This window comes from Aulonocara sp. 'chitande type north' Nkhata Bay, linkage group LG13 (assembly GCF_057382095.1).
Source record: "Aulonocara sp. 'chitande type north' Nkhata Bay isolate Kocher_YH1m ecotype deep benthic linkage group LG13, A_spYH_male_GT1.1, whole genome shotgun sequence".
In the NCBI taxonomy this organism is placed as follows: Eukaryota; Metazoa; Chordata; class Actinopteri; order Cichliformes; family Cichlidae; genus Aulonocara; species Aulonocara sp. 'chitande type north' Nkhata Bay.
In genome coordinates, this window is record NC_141356.1 from 30,634,585 (window position 1) to 30,655,670 (window position 21,086).

The 21,086-nt window shown below is 38.5% G+C and overlaps 1 protein-coding gene across 1 annotated transcript in view; it reads left to right on the plus strand.

Moving 5' to 3' along the window:
• itga9 (integrin, alpha 9) overlaps nucleotides 1-19,614 on the plus strand; it is a 55,017-nt gene extending 35,403 nt beyond the window's left edge. The window contains exons 19-28 of the mRNA XM_086259832.1: nucleotides 3,052-3,138; nucleotides 3,322-3,401; nucleotides 3,497-3,580; nucleotides 4,014-4,122; nucleotides 4,216-4,323; nucleotides 5,521-5,646; nucleotides 5,809-5,928; nucleotides 6,012-6,107; nucleotides 15,080-15,199; nucleotides 17,093-19,614. Of these exons, the coding sequence (XP_086115958.1) occupies nucleotides 3,052-3,138; nucleotides 3,322-3,401; nucleotides 3,497-3,580; nucleotides 4,014-4,122; nucleotides 4,216-4,323; nucleotides 5,521-5,646; nucleotides 5,809-5,928; nucleotides 6,012-6,107; nucleotides 15,080-15,199; nucleotides 17,093-17,191 (1,029 nt within the window). The 3' untranslated portion in view covers nucleotides 17,192-19,614. The remainder of the gene's footprint in view (nucleotides 1-3,051; nucleotides 3,139-3,321; nucleotides 3,402-3,496; nucleotides 3,581-4,013; nucleotides 4,123-4,215; nucleotides 4,324-5,520; nucleotides 5,647-5,808; nucleotides 5,929-6,011; nucleotides 6,108-15,079; nucleotides 15,200-17,092) is intronic.
• Nucleotides 19,615-21,086: the final 1,472 nt, after the last annotated feature.

Below are 21,086 nucleotides of genomic sequence, written 5' to 3' on the forward strand. Positions count from 1 at the left end.
CATTTGTATTTCCACAAGCTTGACTTATTCTTACTCTCGCAGGGCCACATTTAATTAGATATATGTGGATTATTCCTGACCTTCATGGGGATGGGGAATAATCAGACCTGCTCCTCATATAGACTTCTAATGATTTTAGCATTCTGTCGCTGTTAAAGAAATATCTACCCACTGCCATCCCACATTAAACCTGAGAGAATTTCCTTGCCGATTGATTTCACAGTGTCCACCTCTGCCTCTGCTCACGTCCTTTTGCACACTTGTTGTCACAAAGGCTGCTTGTAGCTGAGCGTGACGCCACGTCAGATGGTGCACTTTGACAGCATTCATCAGGAAGGAGTTTCTGTGCCCCCCCCCCAAAAAAAAAAAAAAACGGACCTTGTGCTTATCTTCAGTTGGATGGTTTGTCGGGGCGGGGGGGTTTCATCCCTGTGATGGATGAGGCCATTACGGTAAAAGATACAACCTGTGGCAGGATTTGAAACCCCCGACAATGGCAAAATTGAATTTAAACAGAATATACGCTGCAGGCAAATATTAGAAAAACACTGAGTGTGTTTCGGTTTCAAAGTTAATCTAATGAAAGTGACTGACTTTAAGTGTCAGATTACCAGCAGCCCCAGAGCCTCATTTTGTTCAGGAACCTGATAAGTCAAAGTTCTCTGCTGCACAAAGGGAGCAGGAAGCGAACAGTATGTGCAGGTGACAACGAGGCCGGTGAGAAGATTTACCGCTGTATGCGCTTTCACACACTTCTAATTACTACTGGAGAAGTCTGAGGTGATGATGTGACCCCTTTCTGGTGAAGTAAAGGTCAGCTCCTAACCCTCCCTTTAGGCTTTTTCTCCAGTGAGCAAAGCGTGAACTTGTACTCCCCTCATATTTAAGAGCGGAGTGGGTTATGGCTCTGTTGTTCTTGCAACACAAGCTGTCAGAAAACTGTGGAGCTGAATTGGTTTCAGGAGCTCTGCTGGCTTCTGTTTTGTTTTGTTTTTCTTTTTTTATTGAAATATTTTAAGGAGTCAGTTTTAGCTGGACCTGTGACAAATGTCTCGTGTCTTTGTATTTTTCAGAGGACTCGGCTACATTTTTAACTTACTAATTTTTTACTTACTTTACAAAAAGCCTTGCACACAAAGCAGAACTACATCTGAAATTGTGATTTGTTAGATTAAACTACTACATTGAGATTAGACTGGGTGCCAATTATGGGTTTGTGTAGAATAAGATTTGGAAACGGTACATCGTAATATAACCAAAGAATGATCAAAGCTGTCCGCATGTGTAAATGAAAAGCTGCAGTTGTAGAGTTTGGAAGTAAAATTTAAACATGATGGGTTAATTAAAATGTAATCAAAATCATTGTTTCATGTAAGCAGTAATATGGGAATACACCAAGAGTTTGCTGTTTTAATATAAACCACTCTACATAATTACTGCTTTTACCTTTAACACTTCAAGTTCAGTTCGTTCATTTATTTTGAATGCACACATTTGTCATTCTGAGAGTTATGACCGCTTTCATTAAAGGAAAGGATCTGAATGCTTCTGTCATGGTGGGTTTCGGCTTATTTAACAGTTGGACCAAGTCAGCTTTGTGGTGAAAAGCCCAGAAGTTCCAGCAAAGAAATGTGTGAATTTCAGTGGACCCTCAGACCCAAGAATATATGAATCACCGATTTTCTTGGCAGTGAAGTGACACTTTACACATGCTGTGAAAGCAGAGGTACTGTAGCTCTTCATCTTCGTACCTGAGTGGAAAGCAAAAAGTAGGTGATGACACTGGTGTGGAAAAAGTAAACCAATATAAATCCAGTTGTCTAAATACCAAAGAAGACATGAAGAGACACGCAGAACATGCAGGACACAGGCCTCCTGTGTATTGTCATCCACATTGATGAACTGCACCAGTAGATGCTTCAGCTGACACTAAAGCAGGGTAAACAGTCCTGGTGATGTTTAATGACCCTACCATTTGCAAGAACTCCAGCATGTATGTGTTGCTGACAGAGAAAGAGAAGAGAATTGAAAATATGTCCGAATGCTCTGTTCTCTCTCAAGGGCTGCCAGGTGGGTGATGGGTAAACAGGCTGACTTTCCCAATCCTGCCCAGCCCCACGGGACAGGCAGTGTTTGCACAGCAGCACGGAGGAATACAGGAAGTAGAGGAAATTCCATCATTGGCAGTTATGCTGGGGTCCTCATCCCCAGTTGCCCGGGGTCACCGTAGTCTCAATCGCAGAGCACAGCGCTGCTTATTTAAGCTGACTTAATGAAGATGTAGGGCACGACCACACCCTGGGCTGCTACTAAGAACTGCTGAATAAGGGGTAATGGGATGATACCGTGGATGGATTTCTACACTTTAATATGTCAGCACAGGCAACCCTCACACTTCTTTCCTTTGTCATATTTGGAAAAGTGTTATAAACACAGACTCTAACTGGACAACAGCCCGTGCATGCAGATGCTTTGTATGACTTACCCAAAGCCTCTTTTCCAGGAGCGCTAGGCTGTCTCTTTTTTTAGATTTATAATTGTGAAGCATCTCTGCCCTCTTTCATTCTCCCAGCACATGAGCTCAGCTGACAGCCTCTCGGTGAACTCTCGCTAAAGGAATTCTTACTCCTCGTAAGGGTCAAGGCCTGAGTGTTTATACAGCGCAGCCGGTGAAGCTCTATATTGTTTAGACAAGCTTCCAAACACGCAGCCTGGACGTTTTCCAATTACCCACCCGCTAAGATGTGTGTGCCATCACTGCTTTGTGCATTCTTTGTTTAACCTAATCTTGAGTCGGTTTGTTTATATTTTTTAATAATAATCTTTGACTACACCCCAAATGCTGGCAGGTATGTCCACCAGTCGCCATTGTTTTAACATCAAAAGCTACTACCGATTTTTTTCCACTATCAGAACCAGTTGCTCTGCGTCTTGCCTAGTGCTCCTTCCTCGCTGTGTCTTTGGTCACCGTGAGTGTCACCCCCTCTGTCTCCAGTCAGTCTGTCTTTATCGCATCCACTGACTCTTTCTGTCTATCTTTCTTTTTTGCAGGAAGAGAAGGGTATTTCCTGTGAGCTTGTCGAGTTGGACTTCCTTCAGTGCCGAGTGGGATTTCCTTTCATGAGAGCGCAGACTAAGGTAGCTCAAACTAAGGTAGAATTAACTGCATGCAGTACTCGTGCTTTAACCTCCTCTGTAACCAGCCTCCTGCTGGGAATAGTTCAGTGTCAGACAGACAGACATACTTCATCGCATTAAAAAGCTTTCCATAGTTGAGAATATGACACCCCATATTATTCTGGGGTTTTTTTGTCTTTGCAGTATCATTTTGCAGTGATTTTTGACACGACTCGGCTCTCTGGAGAAGATGACACGTTGCAGTTCTTAGTTCAAGCAAAAAGGTGAGAAGCTCAAATATAACTGCAAATGTAAATATTGATCTACACAAATAATTGTAAGCGAAATATTCACTTTCACTGATCTTTGTTTCTTTTAGCGCCAATCCCGAGCACAATCTCAATGACAACTTTTTGGATATCTCCATCCCTCTGATTCACGAGACCGACACCACTATCACTGGGTAAGAACGAGACAAATATGAATTCCACAACAGTGTAGTCACTGTTTTGCAAAATGTAAAGCTATCTCAGCGACTTGAGCTGGTTGCCCATCAGTTGGCTCACAGGAAGCGAGGGAGTGTTTGTCAGTATGGAGGATATCAACTTGAAAAGCCTTATCTGCGAATGCTTTATCACAGCTCTGCTTCACAGAGGAGGGAGAGAGAGATGTAAAACAGCCCGAATCTGCCAGAACTCTGGCATCTGATAAGGCTGCTGTCTTTAATGTGAAGGGAGGCTTAGAACAAAGCTGGACAAATATGTCTGCTGATAAAGGAAAAGCTTCTGTCGAGCAGAGCCCGACTCGAACCGAAAATTTTTATGGAACTTTTTAGAACATAATTTTGTCTCTTGTCATTTAAATAAATTATCTTTCGTCACCTTCCTGAACTGCAGTGTGATTACACCAACCTCCTTTGTGTATGGAAACTCCATTGAAGACTCACGCTTTGTCCAATTAGAAGACATGGACTGCAACTTTCAACCTCTCAATCTCACTTTTCAGGTACTATAGGAAGAGAATAGATACCAAAATATGTATTAAAAATGCTTCTTTGTATATTTATCCGTCTTTTCTTTCTGTGTGATGTCTTTCCAGGCTATAAACAAGGGCCCCAGCAGGTTGCCTGGCTCCAGAGTGGACATCAGGATTCCCAACCGGCTGACTGGCAACGGAGCTGAGATGTTCCACATCATTGAAACACAGGTGGATGCCAGCAGCAGTCCATCTACATTATTCATCCAGACCAAATTGTTATTTATTAGTTTATTAACTTGCAGGAAGCCACATATTTAACTCATTTATCCAGCAAAAGCCTATCACTCTTGCTTGTTTTGCTCCTCATGGCACAGCTGTTTGTATCCACTCCAAAGCATTCTTTTATGTACTGAGAGCTGCTATACCTCTGGGTTTTTGTTCAGGACATGGGCAGTATGCTTAGTGTGGGGCACCACAGGACCAGTGAAAGTTGAAGCAAAAATGTTGACATTGCTATTGAAGCTGGCCGCCCATTTTGTTTCACAACATTTTGCATTTTGACAAAGAAACACAATACTCCTACCAGGTTGAAATATTTTCTTAACCCTTGCACAAAGCTTTTCATACAGGTAGATCATGGGGGTGCTCAAACTATTAATTGTATTGACTGTGAATGGGCAGACAGAGTTGACTGTATCCCACCCTCCTACAGCCATCTGGAATCACTTTAGGGGACTCAGACGGCTTGCACAAAATGGGAGTGGGACACCTGAAGGGGCTGGCTACTACACCGTACCATCCCTTGCCTGGAACCACATATCATAAAGCTGTTAACAAAGCATGCAGCCTGTGGCACATCGGACAGTAGCGCAGTTATGTTTTATAGTCAGGTTTTCTTACATTTTACACACATTTCCATTTGTTCGTGATATATAAAAGCTTCAGGCTTTTGCAGTTTTTCTGCACAAAATCTCCCATCCTGCCAAACTTAGTGCAGCTGCTGGTGGAGCCTATGGCTCTTCATGCCAGCAAATGCAGCAGAAACACAGGACACTGGAAAATTCTGCAATAAAAGCTCAGACATGCTGGGTGGTACTCTAGCAGATCCCCACCTCTAGAGCTTCAGGTCCAGCTGAGGAGAGAGGAAAGGGGAAATGCTGTCTTGGGGCTGGGCATTAAACCAGACACCTCTAAATCACTCCATATGGGGAAAACAGTCTGGGAGGGGTTCCAACTTGTTCTTGGAGAGAACTTCCTGTGAGCCCTGGAGACTCCTAACAATAGCGAGATAGGTCCAGTTTAGGTGACAAAAGTACATGCGTCAACATTTTCGATGTCACTCCCAAACCTGTCTGCAGGTTGGCAAAAATGCTTTCTTTCTTCTGCACCCATGTCACACATGCCTGTTAAATAACTGTGCTTCAGGTGGCCAACGGTCGAGGGAACTGCACTCCTCATAGGAACCCAACACCATGCACCATCCCCCAGGACAAAGAGAGCATCTTTCACTCCATCTTTGCCTTCTTCACCAAATCAGGACGGAAAGTCTTGGTAAATATACAGCCCTCATGTTGCACTTTGACTTTTCAGAGGTCACTGAGAGTCACCCCCTATGAGGATTCTTGTTTTTATTTTCTTTTAGTCAGTGTAACATCTGTTTATCACACGTCCTTCTTTTTTCTCACTGCTTTTCAAATATCTTTTTTTTAACAGGATTGTGATCGGCCTGGAAGAGCCTGTATGACGATCTCCTGCAGCCTGGGTCCACAGTTAAAAGAAGAAGCTTTGAGCATAGATATAAAAGTTTTACTCAACACTGAAATCTTAAAGACGGTGAGGCTCAAGCCGTGAGGGTAATAAATTCATTCACAGGTTGCTGTGATTCTTAAAGCAGTCCATAATCTGTCCACCGACAGGATTCTTCCTCTGTGATCCAGTTCGTCACACGGGGCAACGTGCAAGTAAATGACAGGACAGTGGAGGTGCCGAATGGCCTGCCAGAGGACATTTCTGTGAGTATGCCATGAATTTACCCTCACTGTGTGACCATGTCAGTGAAGAATATCTAAAAACCTCTATATTAATCCAAAATTTGGCAAAAGCTCAGAAGGGAAAGCATGTCATCTACCAATCAGAAGGTTGTTGGCTACTCAAATTCGAAGTATCCTCGAGCAAGATACTGAAACCAGAGTTGCCCCCGATGCATCTATTGATGTGTGTGCACAGGAATCTTAGATAAAGACCTTAGGTATAGAAAAATGTGAATGTTTGAATAAGACTTGTTTAACCTTGTTTAAAAATGTAAAAAGAAAGCATTTTGAGCCATCAGAGTAGAAACATTTTTTACAAGTTCCAGTCCATTTACCATCTATAAACTTTAGCAAATTTCAGTGAACTGTTTGTGTCTTTGTCCGTGTTGTCTCACTTTGGATTAATAGCCGTCATACATTTCATCTTGCCAAAAGCGGCAGGCAGAACAGAACTGCTGCTGCTGACCTATGTGCTCAAAAGGAGTCACACAGGTCAGATGCTTATTGGAGATTCTACCCATCCAGAGGTTACAGGTGAAGGATTGTGTGCTTTCCCTGCAAAAATATATCAAAAAGCATGTTCATCTTTAGAAGCTCGGTCACAATTCCCTTGAATTGCTGATGTGCTCCAGATCTGTCACAAATGACATGAGTGCAGGGAACAGCTGGTCATTGTGGGTTTACTGTGTAGTGGTATTTCTATTAGCTGCTTTTGGGGGTCCCTTAGATGTGCACAAGGACAGACCCTCCCCCCATTGTTGTACGCTGAGTGATCAAATGGCCTAGCAGATCGGATTTGCTGATTGCGTTTAGCAACCAGCATGCTTGCAGTGGGATCCTGGAAAAGATTACAGCACTGATTGGGTTGCAGGCCTGCTGACCCTGAGCTCCAGTTGTGCTCGGAAAATTCAGACCTGGTATAAATGTCTCCAAGCCATGCTGCTCTTTCAGCACTTTGCAAGTGTGCTCATTCCAGTGAAACGTACTCCAGTGAATTTTAGTGAACATTTTTACCTTTTCCCTCAGGATCCCAGCTAGCTAGAGAACACGATGCAAATATAATTTGTGGTCCCAGGCTGTGCTGTTCACAGCAAGCCTTCTGGCTGTCAGCGAGACAACAAGCTTGACTTTTTTATCACCCGTGAAATAAAAACAAATCCACATAAATCCACATGTTGTTTTGTTTTTTTTTACTAAGAATGCACACATAAGGCTGTTAAAGCAAGAAAGTGTGCAACTTACAAATTTAGAAAATGAGGACAGTGGTAAATGAACTTCGCATTAAGGGACTGCCAAAGTTAAATTGAGAAACTCAGCGTCAGAGAGCAATGACCAGTAGAGGTTTAATCTTTTTTGTGCACGCAAACGCCTTGGCATGCATAACAACAGTTACATTCCAGAGCTTGGGGTAACGGGAACGTGTTAATGTGTGAAACTATTCAACAGAGAGATTGTTCTTCACTTGTCCACTTTGTTTTTTGGCTGGCTCACAGTTGGTGTTTCATGCCACATTTGTGTTTAAATCCCGTGCAACGCTGGACATTAAAGCCACAGCGTCCCTCGGTCGGCCCACTGTGTGTGAACACACAGTATTTGTCTTTGTTTGTGAACATTAGTAAGTAAATAAACCCATCGATTTTGCAATTGGGCAGTCTGCTGTTTTCCATTTAAAGCCAGAATGCTAATATTACAGCAGGCTTTGCTGTGATGCAGAGTAATGGAATATTTCACTCAGTCAAAACACTGTTAATACAGTGTAAATTTAACCAGTCAAGCTCAGTTTGTTGGACAAGGCTCCTGTAAAGAGATATCTAATAGCTTCAAATCAACTTTTGTCCAAAGTAGAAATATGGCCTTTTAAATGTAATGGTAATTGCTACAAATTCAAATAAACACTAGAAAAATTTGCATTTCCTGCGAAAATGCTGTGTGGATGCCTTAACGCTGAAGATGTCTGCAGAAAAAAGCTGAAAAAGTTGAAAAAAAAAAGGTTGCCCTGAGCAGGATTCAAACCTGGCCCTCCTGGTCTAAGGGCAGCTATTTAGCTCACTGAGCCAAAGTCATTCTCACAAAGAAGAGGTGGAGAGATTGACAATTGTGCTGAAATGAGCAGAAGCTGCTGAGAATTGTGCTGATAAGAGGTGGAAAGGCTGAAAATGTTTCAGAAGAGGTGAATAAGCAGAATTTGGGCAGAAAAGAGGTGAAAACTCTGAAAATTTTGCTGAAAAGAGTTCAATCAGCAGAATTTCTTCTGAAAAGAGTTCAATCAGAAGAATTTTGCTGAAAAGAGTTTTTTTCTGAAAACAGCAGAAAAAACTGAAAATCTTGCTGAAAAGAGTTGAATGAGCAGAATTTGTGCTGAAAAGAGGTTTTTGCTGAAAACAGCTGAAAAAGCTGGTATTTGTGCTGAAAAGTGGTGAAAAAAACGAAAATTGTGTTGAAAAGGGGTGAAAAAGCTTAAATTTGTGTTGAAAAGAGTTAACAAAGTTTAACTGTTGACTGAAAGAAATGTTGCCATAAGCGGGATTTGAACCCAGGCCTCCCAGTCTGAGAACGGACGCTTATCTCACTGAGCTAAAACACAACTCAGTCCAGCATGCAAAATCAGTGAGGCCATTGATAATGTGTTCCATTCATTTCAATGGTCAAAAGTCATAACAAACATCAGCAGAAATAGCAGAATATTTTAAAGTTTAAACATAGTATTTCTGCTAAAACTTAGTATTTAAACTAAATAATATTTTTTTTCCTGCCAAATCATAGCATTTGTGCTGGAACACAGAATATTCTGCCAAATCCTACAATTTGTGCTAAAACATTATTTATGATTTAGTAGAAACACTGGGACTTGGTAGAAATACTATGATTTACATGAAATACTTTGACTTAGCAGAAGTACTACAATCTAGGAAAAAAGTACTACAGCATAGCAGAAATTCTATCATTGAGCAGAATTACTAGGATTTAGAAGAAATACTAAGATTTGGCACAAACACTGATGTGGCTCAAGAACCTTTATTGTGCAGTTATACTATGATTTGGAAGAAATACTATGTTTTAGCACAAATACTATGATTTGGCTCAAATACTATGATTTGGAAGAAATACTATGTTTTAGCACAAATACTATGATTTGGCTCAAATACTATGATTTACCAGTAATACTATGTTTTGGAACAAATACTACACTTTGTCACAAATACTATAATTGAGTACAAGTACTATAAGTTTACAGAAATACTATGATTTAGCAGAAATGCAGTGTTTTTGCAGAAACACTGTAATTTCGCTTAAATAGTATGAAATAGCAGTAATACTATGATTTGGCAGAAGTACTACTTTTTAGCACAAATACTATTGTACAGAATGGTGTACGTCAGTTTAATGCTGGGTGGTGCTGCAATAGTAACTATCCTCGGTCAGAAGGAGAGGCTGACATCCAGGGATTAGATTACCACAGGTGGAGTTTATTGCGGTCAGATGGATGGTACAGGGAGGTATGGCATACAGTAGGAGGATGTGGAGAGGTGATATGGTGTGGTTTCTATGATTAAGAACAGGGTATGCATTACAACATGCATACAGATTAAAGATTAAGAAAACTGGCAACAAATTCCTCCACTACAAATCAGTCTGATACCACTTTTTACAGGGTTCCCGTTTACTAAGGCACTACCCAAAAGGCGCCACAAGAGGGCAGTCCAACACAAGAGATGACCTATTTACACTGATGCACTTAGTAAACAGCCCCTACTTAGCCACTACATAATACAGTGATAATGCAGTATTCAAATTCAAACAAATACTATGATTTGGCAGAAATACTATGACTGAGTAGTAATACTATAACATAACAGATTTCCTAAAAAAACTATGAAATTGCAGTAATTCTATGACTTGGCAGAGATACTACGTTTTAGCACAAATACTATAACAACGCAGAAATACTATGACTTAGTAGTAATACTATAACATAACAGTTCAATGTTCTTGCACAAATACCACAATATGGCAGAAATACTATGTTTTAGCACAAATACTGTGATTTGGTATAAATACTATGATTTGGCACACATACTATATTCCGCAGATACACTATAACATAACAGATATTCTAAAACTTAGTAGTAATACTATAACATAACAGAATTATTATTTGGGCACAAATACCACGATTTGGCAAAAATGCCATGATTCAGCACAAATATGATGACATGGCAAAAATACTATGATTGGGTACAAATACTATGATTTGGCACAAGTACTATGATTTAGTACAAATACTATGATTTGGCAGAAATACTCTGATTTAGCAGACGTACTATCTTTTGGTAGAAATTCCTGCTAAAAGGTAGTATTTCTGCGTTTTAGCAGAAATACTGTAATTTGGCATAAATACTATGATTTGGCATAAATACTATGCCTTAGTAGTAATACTATAACATAAGAGATATACTATGGTTTTGCAGACATACTATGTTTTTGCACAAATACCATGATTTGGCACAAATGCTGTGATTTAGCAGAAATACTATGATTGGGTTCAAATACTATGATTTGGCAATAATACTGCGTTTTAACAACAACTACTGAGATTTGATTGAAATACTATGATTTAGAAGAAATACTATGACTCCATACAAATACGATGCTTTGGCACAAATACTATGATTTGGCAGAAATACTATGACTTAGTAGTAATACTATAACATAACAGATTTCCTAAAAAAAACTATGAAATTGCAGTAATTCTATGACTTGGCAGAGATACTACGTTTTAGCACAAATACTATAACAATGCAGAAATACTATGACTTAGTAGTAATACTATAACATAACAGTTCAATGTTCTTGCACAAATACCACAATATGGCAGAAATACTATGTTTTAGCACAAATACTGTGATTTAGTATAAATACTATGATTTGGCACACATACTATATTTCGCAGATACACTATAACATAACAGATATTCTACGACTTAGTAGTAATACTATAACATAACAGAATTATTAATTGGGCACAAATACCACGATTTGGCAAAAATACTATGATTGGGTACAAATACTATGATTTGGCAATAATACTGCATTTTAACACAACTACTGAGATTTGATTGAAATACTATGATTTAGAAGAAATACTATTACTCCATACAAATACGATGCTTTGGGACAAATACTATGTTTTGGTTCCAATACTATGATGTGCAACAAATACTATGATTTGGCACAAGTACTATGATTTAGTACAAATACTATGATTTGGCAGAAATACTATGCCTTAGTAGTAATACTATAACATAAGAGATATACTATGGTTTTGCAGACATACTATGTTTTTGCACAAATACCATGATTTGGAACAAATGCTATGATTTAGCAGAAATACTAAGATTGGGTACAAATACTATGATTTGGCAATAATACTGCGTTTTAACAACAACTACTGAGATTTGATTGAAATACTATGACTCCATACAAATACGATGCTTTGGCACAAATACTATGATTTGGCACAAATACTATGACTTAATAGTAATACTATAACATAACAGATTTCCTAAAAAAAACTATGAAATTGCAGTAATTCTATGACTTGGCAGAGATACTACGTTTTAGCACAAATACTATAACAACGCAGAAATACTATGACTTAGTAGTAATACTATAACATAACAGTTCAATGTTCTTGCACAAATACCACAATATGGCAGAAATACTATGTTTTAGCACAGATACTGTAATTTGGTATAAATACTATGATTTGGCACACATACTATATTTCGCAGATACACTATAACATAACAGATATTCTACGACTTAGTAGTAATACTATAACATATCAGAATTATTAATTGGGCACAAATACCACGATTTGGCAAAAATACTATGATTGGGTACAAATACTATGATTTGGCAATAATACTGCATTTTAATAAAACTACTGAGATTTAATTGAAATACTATGATTTAGAAGGAATACTATGACTCCATACAAATACAATGCTTTGGAACAAATACTATGATTTGGCACAAGTACTATCATTCAGTACAAATACTATGATTGGGCAGAAGTACTATGTTTCAGTACAAATACTATGATTTGGCAGGAATACTCTGATTTAGCAGAAATACTATGTTTTAACATAAATACTGTCTTTTGGCAGAAATTCCTGCTAAAAAGGACTATTTCTGCTTTTTAGCAGAAATACTGTAATTTGGCATAAATACTATAATTTGGGATAAATACTATGATTTGGCACATATAATATATTCAGCACATATATTATAAAATAACAGAAATATTATGATTTGGCCTCAAAACCATGATTTTGCACAAATACCATGATTCTGCAAAAATACTATGATTTAGCAAAAATACTATGATTTAGCAGAAGTACTGAGATGTAGCAGAAGTACTTTGTTTTAGCAGAAATACTATGATTGAGGAGTAATACTTAAACATAGGAGAAATATTGATACACAGACACACATACACAGACAGTAAAGGGAACAGGAGCTGTGGAGAGTCTGGGCTTGGTATATGTAGGTCAGTTAAATTAGCTGCACCTGCTGTAGTCAGCCCTTACACACACAGACACAGACACAGAGAGAGTTGTGAGTTTTCTTCAGTGTATTTCTGACATTCAGGATTCCACTCGAACAAATGGCCATAATTTCCTAACCGTAGAGGCTAGAACGGTCATTCAGGCATCGTTTTATTCAGAAGAGATGGGGGAATCTTCAGGTCTTCATAATTCAGAGATAAAACATAAATTATTAAAGATATATGACTTGTAATACACTGTAACTGAGTAGAGGCGAAGCAAAAACTGCCTTGACTTGCGCTCAAACAACCTTTGGTAACTCTAAATCTATATGGAGCATCAAAATCATTCTTTCACCGTAAGAAACAGCAGGCTTTGGTGAACAGTTATGGAAATTTTCAGGGCTCTGTGGAAATCCATCAAAAAGATATGACGAGAGAAAAAAGTGCCTCATTTCCAGTGTTTGAAATCTGATGAAATCTGAGCGAGGGACAAATTTCCTACCCTCAAACAAGTCCAACTCATTTCAGAACGGTAATAGGTGAGAAAGAAATTCTTGAATTGTGAGCGTCAGGAGTGTCTGAACATATACGGGGACAAGCCTCATGTCTTAACTTTGCTTCGTTAAGGAGATATGACAATTTGAAAATGCCTCTCATTAGAGAAATCCAGCGGTGATTTTGAACAAACTCTCCATTGAGTTTATATGGAGAGTTTTCTGACTTTGTGTTACTCTGAGGAGATTTGCAAAATATCTATGAGTCCCACAACAATGATAGGGACATTTTCTGAAAGCCAGCAAAAATACCTACGTTTTGATGTATAATTTGTGGGGCTTGAGAGGAAATTGAGCGAGTAGCAAGAAGTTGTTTGGACATGAAGAGAAAATTCAAACAGTTTCACTGTCCCCTCTGAGTTAATTGCATAGCAACCATAGCAACGCATGTATTTTCTGAAAAATCAAAATTTTGCAACTGAAAACTCAAAGAGGGATAAGATTAAAACGGTAGAAGATCTGAAAAAGCTGAATCATACAGGAATAGCCAAATCATTTGAGAACATTTTAAAGTTTGAATGGAGTTTCTAGGTGAAAGTATGAGGCAGTAGTTAAGTTTCAAAGGCAAGAAAGTTTTAGCAGAATTGTGGAAGTTTCCCATTCATTTCAATGGGACAAATTAAAGGAAAAAAGTGTAATATTTTAAAAAGTATAATAGTAATAAACACCAAAAGTCATAGCCGGCATTAGCAGAAAGAGCAGAACAGTTTAGAGTTTGAACGGTGAAAATAGCACAAAAATTGTGGAAGTAGATCCACGGCGAAAAGTGTACGGAAACACCCGGAATAATAAAGAATAAAGAGAAACAGGAACTCAATAGTGTGGATGCCCATTGAGGGCATCCACACAATTAGCACTGCTGCTAGAAAGGGAATCAAAAGAAGTGCAGTGTGTTTACTTAATTACAGTATATACAAAATTTGTCACTTAGGACCACTTCAAATGTTTTGTACTTAAGCCAGAGTGCACTGGTTCAAATAAGCATGAATTTGTTGTCAGTGACAGATTATCCAGCTGGTCAGCGTTCCTCCATGTCATGGGAAAAAGCTCAGATACCTCTAAATCACACCAGAACCAAGCTAAGAGTTGCCAAGGCTCCCTGAATAGCAATAACTCAGAATTAGCCAGTCTAAAAGCATGACACAAAATTCAAAAAGGGAGTAGATGATGCATTGTTTTTATCTGCTCTGATTAATAAGACAAATACTTGCTGATGCTTAACGTTACCATCATATATCAAAGTCACTATCTTAGTTTAGCTCGTTAGCATGGAAATGTTCCTTACAGGCTCATGTGAATCTTATCAGTTGTTTATGTTTGTTTGTTTGGGGTTTTTTGCTTACATTAAAAGTCTTGGGTTCATCACATCCTCAATAAATGTCATGGTTCTCCATCGTATGGTTATCAAAATAATTTAGTCTGGACCAAAGAGGACTGACTAACTGAGATGTACAAAAATGCTCACTTATGACTGCAGATATGTTTGAGAGCATCAGCTGTTACAAATTAATAAACCTGCTCATAATGTTTGTTCCATGTGGACCAAAGGTCACTCCATGAACCTAGAATCTAATTTAAGTCTGACTTGTGCTTCCTGTTTGTATAACCAATATCTATGTCCTGAAAAATGCCTTCGTACTAGTTTCCTGTTATTTGAAAGCATTTTTTTTTTTTTTTTGCTTTAAACATTCGTCCTTTGAATCAAACCATGGAACCAAAGCACTCTGAAATCAGATGTGTCTCTCTTGCTGCTTTGCACTGGATTGCATCATTAGCAGCACATGACTTAATGTGCATTGTGTGTGTTGCATTTTAGTGTGACTCACTGTGATGTTGTTGTGTTTTAGCTGGTGTTTGAGGCTCTCCACAGTCAGGAGCCAAGGGGTTACGTAGTCGGCTGGATCATCGCCATCAGTTTGCTGGTGGGAATCCTCATCTTTTTGCTGTTAGCTGTGCTGCTTTGGAAGGTAAACCAACTCATAAACACAGATCGAGACTTTTCAGCTTACAGCACTGGTCACAACACTCCACTTGAATGCCAGCGCAGTATTGTCCACTCTGTATTGTCCATGAAAAGGACAAATCACACAGTGGACAATAATTAACACCACACCACTCACATGAAAGAAAAATCTAAAGAGGGGGGAATGGCAATTACACTGCTGTCCAGAGGCCCCTTTAGCAGAAAACTCCATTCCTTTTTCACTGCTTCATCTTTCACTGGGAATACCACAACTAAGCCTTGAAATGTTGAACCCCCACCCCCGATCCCCAGTTCCTCAGACCCAGCCAAAATAAACCCCACTTACAAGAGCGGCACATGTCCTGTATTGCTCTCTTCAGGAAATGCCTGAGGAGAGCACAGGTCTGTATCAATAAACTTCAGCAGCCAAATACAGATAAATGAATGGAGTCGTAGGGAGAGAGGCAGCAAGCCAGTGTGGCTGCTTTGATTAGATACACACCAAGAATCTACTGGTCTTACCACATTGTCATATCTCATACATACTACACTTGGTAAATGAATCTTATACTTTCATGAAATTTAAATGGGTAGTCAGTATTACATTCCTAAAGAAATGTTTCAGTAAGGTAAATGCTTGAGTTTTGTCAAACCTTGGTGGTGGTTTCATGTGGTTTTACTTACATTGCTGTTGGCCATATTTCAATCCATTATATTTGAAATAAATTGCACACCTCATAGATTCATTATTTTCCATCTGTTTCACTGTGGGAGAAAATATTAACTTGCACATTTCTGTAACTTAGATATATAATCCATCACAGTGAACTCAAGGTCTGAGTTGTTAGCTTAACAAAAATTATGTAATTTCTGTAAAAGTGCTGCTCAAAGAAAGAGCCGTTCTAAATAAATTGTCCAATTGGCCACCCATCCAATGACACTCCTGAGAGTTAGCCAGTGAATTGCATTGCTATTACGTAATATGTCAAACCAAATCCAGCAGATAAGCAAGACAATGGTGTTGCGCAAATCCTGATTTTCTAGCATTAAAAAAAGGCTGCTGCAGTTTGTCTCAGTGTCATGCGTCCACACTCACAAACCTCTCCTGCTACAGCCAAAATACTTTTTTTAGGGTGATACTGAAAAACAGCTGCAAAATAACTAGCTAGTGTTTAAAAAAAAAAAAGATTCCTGAAATGTATTCATAACAAATATATAACTGTTACTACCTTTTTAAAAAAAAGAGCAACACTGAGCAACACTTTGCGCTAAGCTAACAAATCAGCAGCGTGAGCTTAACGCAAAAACTAAAAACAAGAGGAAAAAGCTAACCTGACACTCGTCATGTCATCTAAAAGCAACTTTAAGACACATGTTTTTATTTATTTCATGTTAAAACTGAAATGTAAAATTGTATCTTAAGCAGGTATATTTCTTTCACAGGAGAATATAATACCTAGCTTAACGGCCTTAGCAGGTCAAAGTAGCAGGAAACGTATTTACAGTACAAAAATTAGTGTTATCTTCACACCTCTCTGCTCAGAGAGGAAGCAAGGGTATCAGATATGACAAAAATGTTATATTTGAGACATATTTGCCTGTACCAAAATATATGTACGTGATAAGCTAATATGGAGCGATAAAATCAGCTAGTGGTGTAACTCTAGGTCACAGCTATGAATTACCTATGTTATGTTTTGCTTGAAAAATGACAATCTCTGGAGAGAAAAGGTATATGCTAAAAAGTTCTGGTATGTGTCTGAAAATGTTATGCAGCAATGTAAAGTGAATGTGATCTGTAATTGCTGACTGAAATGAATATTTTCTTTTGCAAGTCAGATACAACCACAGATGCAGCTTATTAACTTAAATTCTTACTCCTCTCACTCTTTGACAGATGGGATTCTTCCGTCGACGTTACAGAGAGATCATTGAGGCTGAAAAGAACAGAAAGGACAGCGATGAAAGCTGGGACTGGATGGATAAGGACCACTGAGACTTACAACGGGAGTCCCAGAGGAGCCAGTGAGATTAGGGATTCGGTTGCGAAAGATCCAATAGCACAGGGTCTCTCAGCCCAGCCGCCCCCTGTGGCATTGGGCCCTTCAGTCTTCCATATGTGGAAGAGGAGAATATTCTCCATATTTTTTGGAGACTTAATATTTTTGGGGGGAGGAGGGAGGGAGTCCAGGAAACAGGCTTCTGAGGTGACAAGGTGGCTTGCCAGCGGACACTTGCTGTGGAATTCAGCTAATCTCAAAGGAGGTATCACCCAGCCAGCAGAGCAGAGCTGTTGATGGAGGCTCACATCCGTACAGGGATGTGGAGACGGCATGAATACTGGTGGACAAGAAAACCCTCAGGGCTGTGTTACATAGCAAATTTATTTTTATACATATACTTTAAGCCATATTGTGTAAAAGTGAGCTTTGAAAAGAGTTGGGGTTTTGAATGCCATTATAAACATACTATATCTACGGTATGTTTTCTTAAAAGCACTGATGTTTGATAAGAATGAATGCCTTGGCCCCTTAGATTTACTTTTTGTGCCAAAGATATGTCCAGTAGAGTACATGATTGGAATCATTTGTATATTCAGTTCATCCCAGATGCTGGGAGTGAAAGATTGTATCTTTTCTGTACTATTGCTGGCTGATGAAAATCTGTTTTACACATCTGATTGCCCATCCCCTCACATTTCTAATCAGCCAGAGCTAATTCTATGCTACAGTACCCGCACCCTGTCCCAACGCAATGCACTAGTGTTTCCATTTGTGACACACTGTGAGGGCTCTCTCTGTCTTCATGATGACCGCTTTTTTCATGTTTCCATTGTTAACCATGCCTAAAATGCAAAAGATGGTTAAAAGATCATTCCTTTTGTTCTGGTCTGGCTTTCAGCTGATTCGCTGGTAGATGATAATATACAAAAGCTATTATTTCATAGATTAAACTTAAATCTTTATTCTTTAAAATGTTTCAAAATACCATGAGTTTTGAAAGTGGAATGTATAGTCAAGCAAATCTGACGTAAAGCTGCTTTTGGTAGGAGCAAAAACTGCTCAGGTATGCAAGGAGACTTTTATAATGGACGGCCAAACCTCCCAGGCTCAAGTGAACATAGTTTAGCTGAATGTCTTGTAAATTCTCACTGAAATACAGCAGAAAAGGATTAACTATTGTTCTTGAAATACCTGATCACGATTTATTTCCAAAACCTTCTCAGACTTTACCAGAGCATTCCATTTTTAAGTTTACTGTTATGTTATCAGCCATTGGATTATAGTGTGAAATATGAGATACTGTTGCTCTACACAGCCAGATGAAAGACTGTCGTGGTATGAGTAATGCCCTAAAAATAGGTGAGAATATGCTGCACTCAATCACTACACATACAGTATACAAGCTCTTTGGGGCTCCTGGGAAAAGTTACTTTTAAGCCAGGGTTGAGGGATGTCAGTGCCCTGAAAAATCCACCACCATATGAACCCACAGCTCCTCTCTGCTAAAACTTTTTTCCCCCCTGCAGGCTTGTCAGTTCTTTTAAATACTAGATTTAATTGTGATTGAAATAAGACATTAGCAAATTCAGTATTAAAGCTCCCCACAAATATATAAACAGTGAGAAAATTAAAATGTGGTAATATGGGAATCGCTGGTGCCTTGGTCCCCCTACTTCTGGCACCTGTTGCTCAGTACTCATAGGTCATACCCTACCCATTTTTGAACTTTGTTTTGATGTTAACTGCAAAGTTTTGTGTGTCTGTACTTTGCACATTTGCAACCCTATCTAGCTGAACAAACAGATAAATTCATGTAATCTTTAAAAAAAAACCCAAAAACTTCAATTATGCTCCAAAAAAAATTCAATTTAAGAGTCAAAAGCTTTAACAATCAGCATTGGGTGACAAGATTTACATTAAAATAGATATGCAGTATATAAGTATAAAGTACCTTTTGGTAATTTCTTTAGTAGACCAGTCAGATTTAAACGTGCAATGCCAAAGAACTAAAACTTTATCGTCACTTTATTGATCACTATGATTGCTTCGCTCTAAAATGTGCTGTATAGATCTTCTGACACCATTTACTTCCACTGGTAATACAGCGTATACTGTACACATCCACGCCTTCCCTCTGCATCTGTTAAACTGTTGCTATGTATTAATGCAGAGAAACCAACACTTGACTTTTTTTTTCTTTTTTTTTTTGGTAAAGTTTAACTGTGATGATTATACTTTGTTTTTATGTTTGTCACCTTTAATCGCATCGTTATTTGGGGTTTTGTTCTGAGTATACTACTGTCACTGAATATCATTTCCATTATAGTGTGCTGTACGTTTGATGTTTAAAATCATGTTCCAGCTGTATATTTATCTGTTGATGAATTTTAGAATGAAGTCTCTTGTTATCAACGTGGCTCCAGTGTTTGCTGCTTATTTGTGGTGAATGGTGCTCTCTGCTGGCAGCTTTTCTTCAGTCGCATCAAACAAAATTCAACAATGGGGAAAAACACAAAACTGCTTGTTCAGGTTTTTAGAAAATGCTATTTGGGGGGAAATACTGTTAAAAATATATTTTAATAAACTTTTCACTGATCATTTACACTAAGTACATTTATAAGTAGATGTTCTTAGATTATTAGAGCTGAAATAACAACCAGTCCACAGAAAATGACCATTCTGATCAGCTAAAAATCCCCAAAATGGCAAATATATATTTATATTTTGATCTTGTGTCATTGGGAATTAAATATCATTGATTTTTTGTTCTTTTGGGCTACAAAACTTTATCTTTATTTTAAAGGGCTACAGTGGATTCGTTGGGTGCTGATGACTTTTTATACAAATGTATTGATACAGTATGATGGTGTAATATCATGAGTTTTAGAAAAGACTACCATTTAACCTGAAAGTATAAAAAAAATCCAAATTAGCTCATATCTTAAGCACTGAAAATAACGTGAATGCATTTTAAAGGAACCCTGGTCAGAAACAACATGTTATGTACAATATTCAATGTTCTAATGTCCTCTTTCTATTTTGCTAAGAGTTTTCCCATATCTTCTTGAAGATCCTAATAATTTGCTACTATACTTTCACTGACCATGTGCCAGAAAACTGTAAAACTCTCTTTAAAAGTTCAACCACACCTGTGATGAAGTGTCACATAAACAATACTGGCTCTTCAATACCATATAGTATATTTAGGTTTAGGTTTGCTAACAAAGCATTATCTCAAAGAATATGGCAACTAATCAGTCAATACATTAAAGCTTGATGAAGCTGCGTGCTGTTGATCAGGTGACACCAGTTGCTATGAAACACTGAAGTCAAGAACAAGCTGCTGTGGTGAGCAAATCAATTATTAAAAAAGCTACCACGCTAAATACAGCAGGAATACAACAACATTTATGGTACTCACTTTCTTTTGACCAGAGAGAATCAGTCTCTTAACTATGTCCTCGTTGTTCGATCATGGGTTGAGCAGGACTGTAGCAGTTGAGCAGGTGGTTGCACCAATTGCAATTCATATATGCCGCCTGGTGTTGCTGTGTGACAGCGCAGAGGAACCTGAACAATTCAGCCAGCTGGAGGGGGCAGCTCAGACTGTGGCTAAAGCTACTGAGAACATGGCAGCAGTGGCTTCCAGGTATGTACTGTTATGAAAATCATAATGTATAATACTTCAAATGAAGCAATAGCCTGCAGAGAGGAAAAAAGTATCTTTCAGTTTAACCTTTTCTTGTAATTTCCTGCATCTTTGGAGCTAAAAGAGGCCACCCAAACACATAAGATATCAATGGAAAGGCCAGGATGTCCTGTATTGGGGACATCAGGACTTAGACGGGTAGCTCAAATAAGTCACAAGATATAGACAAATGTCCATTA